The sequence below is a fragment of the Phragmites australis genome, chromosome 9, assembly GCF_958298935.1.
Source record: "Phragmites australis chromosome 9, lpPhrAust1.1, whole genome shotgun sequence".
Classification (NCBI taxonomy): domain Eukaryota; kingdom Viridiplantae; phylum Streptophyta; class Magnoliopsida; order Poales; family Poaceae; genus Phragmites; species Phragmites australis.
Genome location: NC_084929.1, coordinates 4,871,550 through 4,888,345, shown reverse-complemented (window position 1 = coordinate 4,888,345; position 16,796 = coordinate 4,871,550). Strand labels below are relative to the sequence as shown.

The 16,796-nt window shown below is 38.7% G+C and overlaps 1 protein-coding gene and 1 non-coding gene across 2 annotated transcripts; one reads left to right on the top strand and one right to left on the bottom strand.

Annotated features, from left to right (window-relative positions):
• Positions 1-5,636: 5,636 nt before the first annotated feature.
• Positions 5,637-15,972, top strand: LOC133928503 (uncharacterized). Its single transcript, XM_062374851.1, has 18 exons — positions 5,637-5,942; positions 6,813-7,019; positions 7,184-7,279; positions 7,376-7,428; positions 8,669-8,765; positions 9,395-9,468; positions 10,101-10,218; positions 11,142-11,252; positions 11,851-11,927; positions 12,662-12,728; positions 13,225-13,290; positions 13,909-14,016; positions 14,196-14,326; positions 14,481-14,547; positions 14,639-14,706; positions 14,791-14,884; positions 15,154-15,224; positions 15,313-15,972. Exons 1-18 carry the CDS (start codon positions 5,799-5,801, stop codon positions 15,653-15,655), a joined length of 1,992 nt encoding a protein of 663 aa, XP_062230835.1. The 5' UTR covers positions 5,637-5,798; the 3' UTR covers positions 15,656-15,972.
• A 389-nt stretch (positions 15,973-16,361) lies between these two features.
• On the bottom strand, positions 16,362-16,435 carry TRNAR-UCG (transfer RNA arginine (anticodon UCG)). Its single transcript has one exon. It is a non-coding gene; the product is annotated as a tRNA-Arg (tRNA).
• Positions 16,436-16,796: the final 361 nt, after the last annotated feature.

The following is a 16,796-nucleotide window of genomic DNA, read 5'->3' as shown; positions in this document are numbered from 1 at the left end:
GATGTACTTTTTCTATAGATGTCTGTAGAATCAAAAATACATCAAAATCAGAGTTCATATGTAAAAAATATGCCTATTTTACCGAAGGCACTCCCATACAACTATCAAATTACGATTGTTGGCATGTGATATTCAGAAAGTCATAAAATATTTGTACAACTTTGAATGAAGAATTTTTTTATATGTAAATCAACAAATTAGTAATCAATAATTTACTGAATTCAGTATCAAACAATTAAGTCATCAATAATTCGGTAAAAAATAGTCATTAGTGATGAGTCATAACTGTGACCTGTCTGTTACATATGACTTATCATAAGTGACAGGTTTCGGTTATAAACCGTCACCTATGTTATTTGGTAATGAAGGTTAAAAGGATAAAATATCCGGTTTCTAGTACAACGGCGTGATAGCTGAGGTTTCTAGTACAACGGCGTGATAGCATTTTGAAATGCTTGGCGCAATATTTTATAAAATTTAACTCAACAGTTTTCAAGACATGTTCAACAATCTACATGTGAATTATTCAGATTGCTATATTTGCATTATCGAGTTCTTTTTAAAGAAAACCATAAAAAGTAAAATATATTACAAATAGATCTTATTTTTGTTGTATTAATTTTTTAAAAAATAACGGTCAATTTTTTTTCAAAGAAGTATGGTTTGAGAGAAAAAACTTATTTAAATTGTGAAAATCCCGCCGGAATCCCCTACCCCACCTATTGAGGCCTATTTGCATGTGTCGTGCGGGTTGTGTTTTTTTAACCCATGGAGCACCAGGTGGTTATATCCCCTACTCATCAGGAATCAAACCCCATGTATGCTTCTTGTGTGTTTCATCAAGGTGGAAATTTCTTTTAGTGGTATGCAATATACTCATTGACAACGAGACGTTTGTGGTAACTTTATCAATTTTCAAGTCCTGCATCTCTGATCTTCCATAGATGTTGTGTAAGTACATACGTATGATGGTATAAATATGCACGTACATTTACATGTTGTACTGAGATTCCAAAAAAAAGGTAGCCAAACATATATATAGCTTCGTTTTGGTGATGCAAGTTTCCAACTGGTCTCGCAGGGCCAACTTGGCACACTTGCAAAAACAACAATAATGCTTGTCATATTTCTTTTCCTTCTTATAGAAAATCTGTAAAGTTCAAAATGATGCACATATTAATGTTCATTATTGAGTTCTGCAAGTTTACTATGGAACATTATATAACTTGCACTACAATAGAACTAGTCATCCGTGTCGGGTCATCAGTGTCGGCTGGGCTAGAACTGATACTGATGAAGTATCAGTACTGGTTCGTAACATTCTGGCGTGATCAATGATTGAGTCGGGTTGAACCGGTACTGATACGTCAATGTTGGCTGATAACCATGAGTCGGCACTGATACTTTTTATCAGTGCCAGTTCCTGTTATGGACCGACACTAATAAATGTACAGAGATGAGCTCTATTCTGCTCGGTCCCAGTCATTTGTGCCCAACATTGCGCTTGCAGACTTTAAAATTTGGAGGAATCCACCTGCTTAAGGTGCTCCAAGGTTAACAAAATGATACAAAGAGGAATCCACCTTCCCCTCTCCGAATAGGTACAAAGAGTAGGAATTTTTATGAGCTCAGAACTTACATTATGTTAGTTCCTGCAAGAAATTTGAATAGATGGAATGACATGTCAAGCTCAGAACTTGCATTATCCGAGGACATAATAACAATTTAGAAAGTAGTAAGTCAAGCTGATGTTCTTAGATTTAGTTGGATTTTCTTAAGACGATTTGCATAACAAATGATTGTAAATTTTCATGCTTTTGCTCAATTTTTTTACCATATGGTGTAGAATGTAAATAATAACAGAAAAAACAAATCAATGTGTTTATGTGTAAGGTTTCATTGATTTATAAGGTGAACTCTAAATGTATACATCTGTTGTTCAGTTCTATCAGCACATATGCCCTACTCTTAGTAGATGTTGTGTGGATCTAGCAGGTATCATGGACACATCTGAAAGAGCGTTTGCTACCCGTCGCGTGGTGCCCCCCCATCCTCCTGCCCTATTCCACTATGATGACTTCGCCTCACCCTCCCCGACACCCTCAGGGATCATCAAAATGGTATACCACTCAGTTAATTTGGTTATACAGCTGATAATTGAAAAATGTGTAGTTGTTAAAGATTCGCCTGTATTGATGTAGGTGATTCCTCATCTAGTTTAGTTAAACAGAATAATTGCTGACATAAAGGGTTGTACACAACCTGTTGTGCCTACCACTATAGGTGATGATGGTGCAATAAAGATATCAATTAGTTTTCAGATGCCGACAAGCAAAGAAGAATCTATCAATATTGCTGCATCTAGCATCCAATCACCTGAGAGCTTTGTGATAGTCACCTCGGACTAATGTGAAGTTCGGTAGAGGAGGTTTCGCTGTTTATAGAATGCCGATGGATCTGTTCTTTCTTGCTTGAGATAGTGCACTCATTTATGACTACGCCATTTGGAGAAGATAGATGGAGCTGATATCACAGATAACAACTATGAAGACTATATAATTTGACGTGCACTGTAGAATCAGGGATGAGTGCATTTGCAATGTGTTTAACTTTATGATGTGAACTGTGATAATATTTATGTGTGGATGTTGATGTTGATGTTGATGTTGATGAACTCATAATTATGTATGGATGTTGATGAACTCGTGATTATATGTGGATGTGAATTCACTATTTGTGATGTATGTGTTTATGTATATATCTTCCTATGATGAATGCATACATATATATGAATACAAATTTGAAAAATAGAATTTTGAATGTTGTATTATTGAATTCCTAAATTATTTGTGCCTACAAAAATATCAGTACCGGCTTGTTCCACTAGCAGACACTATTCAGACTATCAGTACCGGTTCTTTGTTATGGACCGGCACTGATACTTTTATCAGTATCGATTCGCAAACCGGCACTGATACTTTTATCAGTATCGATTCGCAAACCGGCACTGATAGTCCATGACTATCAGTGTTGAGTAATTAGTACCGATTTAAAAAATTTCACATATGATGTTTTTGCGCTGGCACTGATGATTCATTCTGTAGTAGTGTTGTTTCCATTTCTTAATCTATCGAAACCGTGTGGCTTTGCTCTGTATACCTTGCGGAAAGCCGTTCTTTTCCAGACAGATGCTAAAAAGAAGTCTATTTCAGTTGACAATATAATGACTTTCTACACTTTTAATAGTTGTAATTTGAGCCACCATACAACATCGAGAACATAAGCGGCCCAAATCAAGTTGTTAGAGGTGTCAAAGCTCATAACTTGTCACATGATATTTGCCTCTTAGAAAGAATGTGGAAAGGAGAGGTGTGATTCTTGATACGCACTGTCAACTTTGCAATCGGTTAGATGAGGATGGAGGTCATTGTTTTTTAAGTGTAAATAGGAGAAGAAATTGGCTGATAATGGGCATGGAGGAAATATGTGAGTTAGTGTATGGAAGCGAAATTTTCACATGTGCATGCTCACATATGACTTATCAGGACTATTTATCTGTGTCGAGATTCGTGATAGAGAAGTAGGTGAAAGAAATCATATGAGAGACGAGGAGAATCAAGGATGGATAAGTATCAGATGAAAAGGATAGACGTCTGAGATAAGTCATGTGTATAAGCTCATACAGTTTTGCATTTATGTTCTAAGCTAATTGCAATTTGAGAGACCGGAATTCCAACTGAACTTTTTGGTTTGTTCTGGACCTGGTGGCATGCAAGGAACAAAGCTAGTGCTGGAGAATTCAGAGCGGGTACTGCAGGAAAGTTGGGATCATTGTCGGAGGCGATTCAGGCAGAGGCTGAAGCTTGTTTGGCAGCCATTAGCCTAGCTCATAATTTGGGAACTAGGAAAGTGATTATGAAGTCGGATTTGTCTAATCTAGTTGCAGCTCTAAAGAGTAATATTTTTGATCTAGCGACGTCTGTTGTGCCTATCACTATAGGTGATGATGGTACAATGAATATATCTTGGCTCCTGATTCAGATGTGTTCTGCTTCTTACATAGTCCAAGTTATGCCTGCTAAGCCTCGGTGGTCCAGTTAGTTACAATTTGATACAACAGTTCAAATCAGCTAGGCTTGTACGTTTTTTTCCTTTTTTTTCTTCATCGACCTAATCTATTTTCTTAGCACAAAACTTCAAGAAAGAAAGAGCAAGTCTGAAAGCAGGGTGGGGGGATCAGAATTTGTGAAACATCATGGTTCAAGTCAGCATGCTATGAAAAGCATAGAATGTAGGACATACATTAATTGTTGAAGCAATGGAATTTCATAGCTAGGCATTTTACCTTCATAGCTAGGCCTTGTTGTAACAACCTGTCTTAATGTGAAACATATTTGTGCATTAGAGTCATGCGTAATTTCTGACCTGAGGTGCCTTGAGTCTTCAGGACAGATCTTACAGGTACCTAGTATGTATACCTTATATAACTTATAAGGTACCTGATGTGTATTGGTTCCAAACATAATAACTTGAAACACTGTTACCTGCTATGTATGTCACCATAAAGTGTATATGGTAAGGACTGGATCTGGAGTATGCAAAACAAATTGTAGCATTCCTACCTTTAGTTTTGTATTTAGGAACATCCTTCTGTTATTGAAATTACATGTTGGCCACACCTGTATGTTTGACCCTTTTAGGTTAGACTCCAAAACAGAAGTAGAAAAAAGAGTTGTAATTTAAAATGCAAGTACTTGGTTTACTTACAATTTTCATGTCATACTTTAGTAATAATGCCCCAACTATTTACTTTATTTGAAATAAAGTATATTGATTACATTTTCAAATACTCTGCACATAGGAACTAAGCCAGGAGGTAATTCTGACATTCTAATATGCACATTTACAACAGAATCTCAATTTTTTTCTTTTCTTTCTTTTGCTTTTGGGGAATAATCATATTGAATTTTTTTTAATATTAGAGTGAAATTAGGTACCCAGTAACATACAAGCATCTTACTATGTTAGAGTGAAATTAGACACTGTAGCAATACACATGCACCTTACTATAAGAATAAATTTGACTACTATTGACCGCCGTTCTTGTAATCTGACAACAGTCATACGTGATCTAGCAAGATCTAGCAACTATAAGAACGAGAATATCTTAGACACAAGATGTAGTCTACAAACTCTTGCTATTTTTTTTATATCTGCACAATAGGGGCTCCGTGTCTCCACTATGGTCATAGCATGTATTTTGCTTTCCACAACATTAGTTTTTTAAGTATCAATACGTCGTTTGTGTATTTATGTTTGACATGAAACAATTTAATATTTATTTGTAAGTATGTTTAGGTGACACAATCTAGACTATCACTATAATGTATGTTATTTTTTATTATACAACTATTTTATAAGTATAGTTTTTCTCCTTATTTTATATCATCGCAACAGTACCAAATACGTTTGAACAAAGGTACCGTAGCATGCTACGCACTGGCACAGAATTTGTCATCAAATAAATTATAGATTTTAAATTTCTAAGCTAATAAGATGCACTCCACTTACATTAGTCAACCCTTAACTAGGGGAAAGTGAAACCCTAGGCAAGTTAGCAGAGTAAACCACTGGCGGACCCCACACCACATCCAAACGGAAAGAGCACGTCGCTCGCTGACACACAACCTCCCTCCCGCCGCATCCGCCGCTCCAGTGGTCGTCGCCTTCGCCGTGGTCGGTGCCGTCCAAATCCGAATCCAAAACCCTAACCCTAGCCTCCTGCCCGGTCGCCGGAGATGTCTTCGTGGCTGCGCAGCGCGGTGAGCCGGGCGGTGGAGGCCGGCGGCCGCAGCGGCGTCGCCCGCGCGGTCAAGGGCTACGCCGACGCCGTCGCGCACCACGCCGGCCAGGCCGTTGCGGACATCCTCCACGACCGCATGGTGAGCTTGATCCCCTAGCGCTCCGGCCGGGCGTCCCCGTGGGCTTGCCCGAACCCGAATATGGGGCATCGTCTGAGGTCTTAGGCGCGAATCGAACACGATGTTTTCCCTTTGAAGAGGTGAATTCGTTGCGTATGCACGCGAGTGGTGCTCCCAATAAATCACTTGCGGATTCAAAGCTTTAATTTGTGCCGTGCGGCTATGGCCGTCATTGCCCCTAGCTCGCTTTGCTTCGAACTGAAGAGTGACTATGCGTCTGAAATCTCTCTTCTTGCTTGTCTTGCCGAGGCAGCCTTTCGAATCCACTCACACAAAATGACCATCTTCGGAGCGCTCCCGAGTCAGGCCATAATATACACCGAGCGAGGTCTGTGGGAGGTCCAGATACTTTTATAGAGGAATTGGTTCCAGATTATATTTAGTGCTTACATATTCTGCTACTTTGATCCTGTATCTTTTTTGTCTGTGGGGAACATGGTCTGACATAGATTTGATGTCTTAGGAAGTTAGATAAGAGGGAGTAGTTTGTTACACAAGAAGACAAACCGATGGTAAGATTTTGGTCTAAGTTTACTTTAGGATGTGAACTCATGGAGCATGTTGGTCAGGTCGCAAATAGAACTTTCTTACTGAACTCCAATGTGCATGAGTTCAAACTCTTAAGATCTATCATATATGTTAGGAACGAGATGATTTTATGTTTATGCTGTAATGTCTTATTCTTCGGAGTCATGGAATCCTTGGCACATAAAGGAAGGGAAAGTAAAAGTTAAGACTTCTAGTCCTAGTTTAGTACAGATGAACAACCATTGCTGAATTTTTGAGTGCGTCCTTTGGTCTAAGTTGGCTTTGTTACTGTGTGATATGCAGGGCACTCAGAACTACAAAAGTTTCAAGAAAACGGTAGCACGATTGGAAGAGGCAGCAGTTTCATGCCGTGGGGGTGAAAGAGTTGAATTGTTAAAACGTTGGTTGAGAGCATTGCAAGATACTGGTGCCGAACTTGGAGGTTCAGATTTAAAGGCTTCTGAAGATCACGATCCTTCTAGTGCAACGGACACTTTGAAAGCACCATTGGTGAGTTTACATGCTCAGTGCTCAAAACTTTACTTTCATGGCTGTTTGTTTTATATAGTTATTTAATACTGTTGATTTTAGTTAAGTCTTTTGTGCATATCCTAGTTATCTTATAGACGTCCTCAAGTACATATATGCTTCTTAAACTGAAATGTTGGAAGTAGGTTTTGTTCTATGATGCCGATATTGACGGAGCACCTATGAGCTTCCCTGATGTATTCTTGTACAGCCAAGCACTCGAAGGTATTACACTGTCCATGGTGAGTTAGTTGAACCATGCTCTCCTGGCTACACATTGTTATTGTTTATCCTTACTTGGGTTGATGCTAAGGGCTACTTATATTTTCTGTAATAAGATTCTTGAAGCTCCTTCTGAGGAGGAAGCTTCACTGCTTTCGGAAATATTCGGGTGAGTGTGCTAATGAAATCACCTGCTAATATACGTGTTTATATTTCTTATTTTTTCAAAAGCGATAAAATTCATATATTTCTTTGTTCAACATACTGATCACATTACTGAATAATAGATTCAGACAATTTTTCCAATTAGCATGCCAAACTGATGATTAATAATTTTAAATCTTTTCATGAGATTTGAAAACATAGAAGCTTTACATTTACCATGTTAGCAACTCCCAGATCCTACAAATAGCTTTTCATTTGCCTTGATGAATTTTTTGCTCTGCCCTTTGTATGGATTTGTACTATTCCTATGCTGGGAATTGATAGTACTGGCTTCTTTTCTGATAGGATCTTAATAGATGGTTGAACTTTTTTCATTCTGTTTTTCCAAGTTCACAACTGTGTTCGCCTTTCAAATGTAGGCTTACTTAGTTTGTCTTCTGCTGAACTTACACAGTTACACGCATTGAACCCTTATTTATTAAAATATTCGCTCAAGCATTTTGTACTCCTATAATCTCAGCTATTTCCATGGTTTTTAAAGCGGTTAGGCAAGGCATGGCGACCCACCCCCTTCACAATGCCTAGGCGATTATGAGGCGAGGTGAGGCGACGCCATACCCAACCCAGAAACAGAGAAACAACAGCCAGGAGGAGGAATAAAAAGGAAAAGGAAAAAGGGGGAGAAGGGAGGGGTCTGGCCCAGCCCACCAACCAGCCCATACCCCTTTCCTACCATAATGCCTTGTCCTAGCCCTCCCTCTCTCTCGCTCTATCGCATCGCAGCACCGCCGATTACTACCCTTCTCTCTCTCTCTCTCTTGCAGCGCAGCGCCGTCACTGCTCTCTACCCTTCTCTCTCTCCGCCAGCCAGCTACTCCATCTTCCAGGCGCTCCCATTCTTCACTGCCCCGCCCCTTGCCAGATCGACCACCGCCGCTGACAGGAGGAAGCGCTGCGCCGACCTCCGGCGCTGCAGCCAGTAGGGACGGGGGAGGTGGCAGCTGCTTGGCCTTGGTGGCTGGTTCCCCTCCCACTCTTTCTCTCTTTTTCCTCTCTCCCTCATTCTTCATTGCTTTTGGTAAGGCGTGGGTGACGCCTTGCCATCCCGGAGCGCCTTGTCGCCTAAGCGATGCCTTAAAAATCATGGCTACTTCATGCACCTTGCATCTCTGTTGAATCTTCTCTGACCAGTGAATATTTTGTAATTTACTATATTGAAAATTGCAATGCTGTTGATTCTGCAGCATATGTCTTACTGGAGGGAAAGAAGTGAACAAGGCAATCATGAGCACTGTACAGGACTTAGCCAAGGCATTTTCAGAATACAAAGATGAAGTCCTGGTATGCTTTTGGTTGCCTCTACACATATCAATTTTCTTAGAAAAAATCCCAACATTAATTTAGGCTAGGTTAGGTGTGCCGGTGGTGGGAGCGAGGGTGGGAGTTTGCTAGTTGCTACAGTTGAGAACGTGCCCCTGCCCTCACCCGTCTCCATCCTATCTCAGCTCAAATTCCTTAGTCATTAGTTCACTGTAAGCAAAAAGGTTTAGTACAATGTGTTTCCTCCCTAAGCAAAACTCTTCGTGATTGTTTTGGTCTATATTTGGTCCTAGCCTACACACCAATACATCAACTGAGCCCTACTTTCTAACTTAAAAGATCCTCCATGATCCTCCAAATTAATTGGAAATATGATTAATTGGGCTTCACAGCCTCATGTACTGACTCATGGCTTCAAAGTGGGGAAGCAGATGTAGTGCCTATGTGGTTTACTGGTTTCGTTGTTTGTGAACAAAACAGAGGAAATTTGGGGAACACTTTGTAAAGCACTAAAGCTAAAATAGATACCTATTTACTATCGGTTCTTGTTTGTGAAACATTTTTCCAAGGTGCACATTCACATATAGTTTTTAGGCAAAAAAAACTGACTTTGTAATGTCTCCAATAGTTCACTGTATCTGTGTGAACAGGTGAAGCGTGGAGAACTGCTTGAATATGCCCAATGTGTCATTTCAGGGCTAAAGAGAAATGCTGACATTGCAAGGTGATACTTAATCTGCTAATTAGCTGCCAATATGTTATTACTGAGTAGTTGTTTTGAGCTTCTTTTCTTGTACCTTACTCCCTCCGTTCTAAAATAGATGCCGTTTTAGAAAGTTGGTTTTGTTCTGAAATAGATGCCGTTTTAGGTTTTCTAGGTGTCGTTTCGCCCCTGTTAAAAGCCATTGGAGGTTAGAGTTGAGAGTGAATGAGTGTGATGGATTGTGTGCTATTAATTGGAAGTGTTGGAAGTGGGAGCAATCAAGAGGCGTAGACATGTCAAAAGTGGAGGCATTGATTGTCACCTTGTTCTGTGTGTTGAAGGCTAAAATAGACATTAAAAAATAAATGAGGGAGTAATTACAAATATTTTTTTGATCATACATTCATACTATGTCTTACTTTTTTTTTGCCAACTAATCATGCCTAAAGAACAAAGAGTACAAACTAACCAGTAACCACACCTGAAGGCCTATGTCAAATCTCTTAAATATCAAATATCGTGGATCAATACTAGAAATAACTGTTCATGCTTGCAACACTGAAAGCCCCGAATACTTTTAAAGAGACATCTGATCGTTTTATCAATGGTTTCAGGCTACATTAGCTTATTTTGCAGCTTGTATTTAATTTCAGGATAGATGCTGAATCCCTAGAATTGCAGAGAAAACTAGATGAGAAGCAGAAATCACAAGCTCAGTTAACTGAAGATCAGGATAAAACATCAGAGAAGATGGCAACTGCAGATCTTGAGGTATTACCTACTCCCTTTGTGGTTTACTTGTTGTCTTGGACATACATGTGGTTAAACTTTCTATACTTTGACTATCAATATCTTTCTATTTATTTAGGTTGGAAACATGAAAATCATGTGTGTAGATTTGTCTTGAAAAGTACTTTCATAACAACATAATTTTTATTGGGTTTGTTAAAGCGTATTACAATAGAAATTGGTGGTCCAAATTGCGTTTTTGGAAACCATGTTGATGTCCAAAAACTAGTATTTGTGATTGGAGGTAGTAATACCTAGTCATATATACTACAAATTTACCTTTTTTTTCTATCATACTTGATTGACCATTCCAGTGCTCAGTTACTAAATGTGTGAAAAGGCTCTATGGATTTACCTCTGTTTATCTGACTGGGAATTCATTTTGTACCAGTGTCCTTGTTGACTCCATAGTTGATATTTCCAAGTAAATATATCATAAAAATTTCTAACTGACCACATGTGGCTTAGGCTACATCCTCTGTTGCAAGATATACTTTGTTTACATTGATATGGAATCCATATGCAACTTTGACCATCGATCTTTACAGCAACATGTTAGCAAAAAAGGATGTTATATTATGAAATACTTTTCATGAAAGATCTAATAGTACCCTTTTCACATGATTGATCTAAATGTATATTACTAGTGGCTGGATATACATTCTTATGGTGAAATACATTTACTACTTACTAGAAGGGTCCTGCCTGGAAAGTAATAGCAGTAACTCTAAACTGATTATGAAATTTGAATATACCCTCCTCAGGTTCATGCGTATGATACACCTACTTACTGCCTGATATCTGGATTAATGACTAAAGTGTTTATTAATATGTTTTATCTTCTACTGTTGTAGTGATGTTTTTAAGGCTTAAAAACAGATAACTATGATCTTTGTTTTCTCCAGGCATTCAAAGAAGCACTTAGTGAAGTCCGTTTGTGCTCTAAAGTTGAAGAACTTCTACTGAAGAAGAAATCAATTACTCCTGGCGACTCCCTGGAGATCCACTCTCAGAAGGCATGTTTGTATTTTATTTTTATAAGCTTTCAGTTTTGAGTTTCGATCCCTTAAATCACTGTAGAATGTAACATAGGCTATTAATCCTGTCAAGCAATGGGAGTTGGGCAGTACATCTTTAGAACTCTTTAGCTTATCCTATGTTTGCAATTGTTTAGAGTGTAAGAGAACACCCCCCTTCTTCAGTGGCAAGACTCTGGATTGTTAGTTATTGTGTAGATCTTCACTTATCATTTAGACTCCTACTTCTTACGAATTGTGTACTTCTGGCCTCCATATAAGAACTGATAATCATAGGAATATGCATTTTCTGCTGAAGTGCTGATACTTTTATTGGTTATGCAGCACTCCTACTTTTAATGACGTAGTCGGCACACTTGAAAAATATCGATCAAAAGTTCTATTCTGAGGAAGTTTTGCATGAGTAGGATTTATGTGGCTCAAAATGGCGTCTAGTTATTATTTTGGTGATTGTGTTGATTGCGTGTAAGACTTTAAGGTCTACCTTCAAGTAATTATGCTAGCAGATCCTCATCATACTCTGTTTAGACCTGCAAATCGATGGCCTGCAATGCTAACACCATTCACAAATCATCAGGTTGGTAAACTTAAGGTCTTGGCAGATTCCCTTGCAAGTTCATCCTCCAAAGCAGAACAGCGAATTTTGGAGCACAGGTTTTGCTTCTGAAATTATTTTTTCCGTATGAAATATTTGTTCTGCCACTTATATGATCGCATATGAACAAAAAAGATATGTTCATTCTTGGATGTTTGATCCGGTTTTATTGTTTGGCCGAAATTCTTGCTCTACTATCATACAATACATGCTTGTGTATATAACTTCCTTTACTCATTCAGGACCCAGTTGAAAATTTCAAAAACTAGACCAACCTAGGAGTAACTAGGCTTCTTTTTATTAAGAAATAGCAATCCAAATTCGCGTCTAAGAGGACTCGAATCTGGGTGGTCTAGGTGTACATCCACACCCTCAACCAACTGAGCTAGGCTCAGTTCCTACAAAAATTCAGTTAAAATCTTTATGTTACTCCAACCAGCATGGCAAAAGAAGTACCATATTCTGATTGCTTTGGCATTGTAATATGTCGTATGCTCTGACCTGATGCTCAGAACTAGCTTGATCTTTTTTCGCTGGCATCTGATGGTATTAAACTGCTGACTTTTCGACACTCAATACTAGCACTTGACAACTTGTAGTTGTCAATACGTTAGTTCGCTGATTATACATAACTCTTCGCCATTTTTATTTCCTTGATATGAAGATGTATCTTTGTGTGGTTCCATTTTCTTTTGCTGAAAATTTATAGACTATTTTTTCTTTGTAATTCTGAAATAATCAAATCATGGCACCAGCAGCTTAGGTGTGATTTTCCATTTTGCTCTTGTACCAGGCGTCAGAAAGAAGATGCTCTCAACTTTCGTGTGAAAAAAGAGAATGAAGTCAATGCTGTTGAGAAGGTAAGACTGCTAGCTAGCTTACATAGGTGTGGAAGGCATTGATGCACTTTTAGGACTCATCAGTAATGAGTAGAAGTCAGCAGCAGTTCCATTCGGAACATTATGTTTCTCATAGGAATTTCATAGGAAATCACACATTCACTGAAAATGGAATTTTACTTTCCAAACAGGGCTTTGGTTGTCAAGTTGTAGATATACCACTATATCAGAATGCCGTGCATCTGTCCACTTATATTTGTAGCTTCTTGTCCTCATTTTTTATGCCATAGGGTAATAAGAATGTGGTTATGCATGCTTATTTTGGGGCTCTCAGAACATACATTTTACATGTATCACACCAACGTTTCGTTGCGTACTGTTTAATGTATAATGCATTGGACATGTTACATATATGCTACAAAGCAAATATGCATATGTTTAAGTGCTTCTCCCTGTCTCCCAACCTCCTAATCAAATCAGATATCCTCATCTTACTTTTTTTTATGGCCTGATAAAGGAATTGCTTGATGAGATTACTGAATTGGAGAAGCAAAGGGATGAGCTTGAGGCGCAGCTGAAAAAGGTACATTTTTCCTTGTTGTGACTTTTAAGATCCATGGAAGATATTTCTTTTTTGTAGTCTCATTGTAGGTTCTATGTTCAGATGCCTTGCCATATGTGGTATCTAATATCACTTTCAGAATATTGGACATATATTGTGGCATGAAAGCAAGTTGTTTGAACAACTCACCATCTTTTATTGTGATTATGATGATTCATTGGTAATCTTAAACTGTGGCTAATGATGTCCGGGGAAAAGATCCTGTCCTGAAACACAAGCTGCAGTAGAGTTATGGTGCCAAGATATATTCAATTGGTGACACCAAATTTGATAATCTGGGCAAAAAACTGTTCTTCTCTCTCTCTGAAAAATCTATCCTGTTGCTCTTGTCTGAGCAGAAGAGCCATGAAATTTGAATAGGAATACCCTCATGATAGTTCAGTACTTCAGTTAGTAGTATGCAGCATTAAGCACTAGCCCATACTAATTACATTATAATACACTTGCTGGAGAGGTTGCAAAAAATCACACCGGAGTAATGTGTAACATGCTCTGCGGAATTTGACAAGTTAGTGCCCCATGCCACTCCGATAATTCTGTTGAATTCTGTTCTTTTGTAAAGATATTCCTCATTTGCAGGTCGATATATCACTAAATGCTGCTGCTGGCCGGCTCAAGAAAACTAGGGAAGAGAGGGACCAATTTGATGAAGCAAACAATCAAATTATATTTAGTTTGAAAACAAAGGTACTGATGTTTACCTGTTTGTGGTTAATTCAGTCTAATTTGATATATATTCTAAAGAACTGTGCATTGGTGTCTTTCCCCCATCATACTTTTAATGAACCTGCGGTTTGTTGATTCTTATCCATCATGTTTGTCACTCAAGATTGTTTTTGTCTCGTTTTCTGTCCAAATTAACTTAGGAGGATGACCTCTCGAAATCCATCGTCTTGTGTAATGTGGAAGCTAATGTAGTCAAGATCTGGATCAGTTTCCTTGAGGACTCGTGGAAGCTCCAGTCCTCGTACAATGAACAGAAGGAAAATAAAACATGGTACATGGTAGTTATTTCTGCGCAGTCTTATGGTTTGTTTTATTGCCACTTCTTTTATTAAAGTTAAACTGTTCCACTATGAAAACTACTCTGGATAAATTTATGCGCTCACCTTACTTGCTTTACCCTGTGTAATATGTTATGGCCTTCTCAGTGATGAGCTGGAGAAATGTGTGAATAATTTTCTGAAGTTGACAAAACATCACCTTTCGGCATTCAAGGTAACTAGTTATTCTTGTCCGCTAGTGGCACTCATGCAGTAGGATGTGTCTCCATTTTGGCTGTGACATCTGTGTTTTTTGTATTTATCAGGAAGTCCTAAGCCCATTGATTGAGAGTATCAAAACATACGTGGATAACTTGGCGGTCTTAAATTCAAGGTAGTTCAATTTCTTTCTATTTTCTTTCATGTACTTTGATATGTCCAATTGGCTTGATAGTTATGGTTTTTACTTGTCTTGTAGGGAAGAAGTAAGAGAACATGGAGATGATGAAGCATCTGAGAGGATAAACCCATATAAATCCCTTGAAGAGGAATACTTGGAAACAGAAAAGAAGGTTCCCACTCAGTGACTTAGCTTTAACCTGGTTTTACAATTCAAGTTCTACATTTCTTTTACCAGCTGATTTCTTGTGCATGCTTTCTCACTACTTTTACATAACATGATTTAACATACTTGAAGTAGGCTCCGAAGTCCAAAGTGACAAGTATCACTTGTCAAGCAAATTATTCAGTATTATTCTTTAGTTTTAAGGCTTCTAGACCTATTCAGCTTTTCGTACAAAAATTGGATCAAACTGGCTGATGATGTTAACTATATTTTCAGATTATAATTGCTTTCAGCATTGCCGATCACATAAAGAAGTTGTTTTATTCCGAGCAAGGGGCTAATTCGAGGTACCATCCACTGTTCTCTCCTTGATGGATTGTTTTGAAGTTTGCATCAACATGATCTTACTCCTTGAGACTCCACATATTTCTTCAGGAGAGATGACCCAGAGGTCAAGAACTTAATCGAGGAGATTGAGAAACTGAGGGAATCATTTGAGTCTATAGAGAGACCAACGCTAAGCATAGAATCCCAGAAAGCGAAGCCACTACCCCTGGAGGGATCTGAACTGAGTCCTTCGCCTCTTCAGGCGCCTGCTACCCCCAAAGCTGCAAACGTTGACTCACCCAAATCTCCCATGAAACCCGAGCAGCATTTCGATTCTGACACAGAGCTTGCAACCCTGGGATCAGAGGTTGGGAAAGAGGACAAAGAGTACAAAGGTGAGGAGATCAGCGGGTGGGAGTTTGATGAGCTTGAAGAGGATCTGAAGGGCTGACATCCCCGAATCAAGTAGCAAAAAACAACTTAATTCAGTTTGCCTATACTGACATGTATTTCTCTGAGTCCTGGCGCACGCGATAAATGTGCACAGTTTGATGTATATAAATGCTGTTCGATTATATTGTCACTTCGTCAACTTGTCACTGTTTTAGGAGATGCAGACTGCATTGTAACCCGGGCAAGGCATTTGCTATTTGTTTGTTCTTGCCATGAACATTGTTGCATTTTACATGTATACTGAAGCACTGTTGTAAGAGTTGTAAATGCGGAAAACGAACATTTAACATCTGACAGAAATTGCTTTCTTTGGAACTTAGAATTTTTCGTTGAGTTTGAGATGTATGTTCTATTTGCCATGGCTTATTCATATGTGGAGATACGTTTTGAGTTATTTCTGTAGCTAGTACACTCTTTTATATGTTTCAGAATTAGAAAAAAATTCAGAAATCCGAGATGGGTTTCGGAGTTCAAAATTTATGTGGAGATACGTTTTGAGTTCAAAATTTGAGATGGGATCCTGTAAACTCTTGGAACTCTATTTTTTTAATCTGGTATTGGGTTTGGGAGTACGATGACTAGAAATCTGCATCTTGTTCTACCGACGTAGCAACACTTCGGATCAGAAGTACGATTCACCTTAGTTTATATATGAAACCAAAAAGAAAAAAGATACTACGAGAAGTTAAAAAAAGGAGTGACCACGACCACAGTGGGAGTCGAACCCACGACCTTCTGATCCGAAGTCAGACGCGCTAATCCACTGCGCTATGCGGTCCTGCTTGTACACTTCTTTTGGTTTAATATGATATCCACATGAAAACAGCCAAACAAAGATTCTCGATCATGGTCCCCAGCAGCAACTCCCCGGCATAGAAAATGAGTACGGTCGGAAATTCAATTTGGGAAGCCTTTTGAGTACATTTACAACAGATGAGAAAGTGCTCAGCTTGAGAAACTTACGTGATGCAATTGATGTCTACCGGTGTGGTTTTAGGTAGCAGTCTCAGTCTTTCTATTAGTTTCTGATCAGAAGTAGTAAGCTTTTAGGTGCTTTAGTTGTGTCATAGGAAAGCTGAAAAGCAAGGAAGCGGAAAACTGAACATTGGGATCTCAGGTGTGGTTCTCCATGAATTATA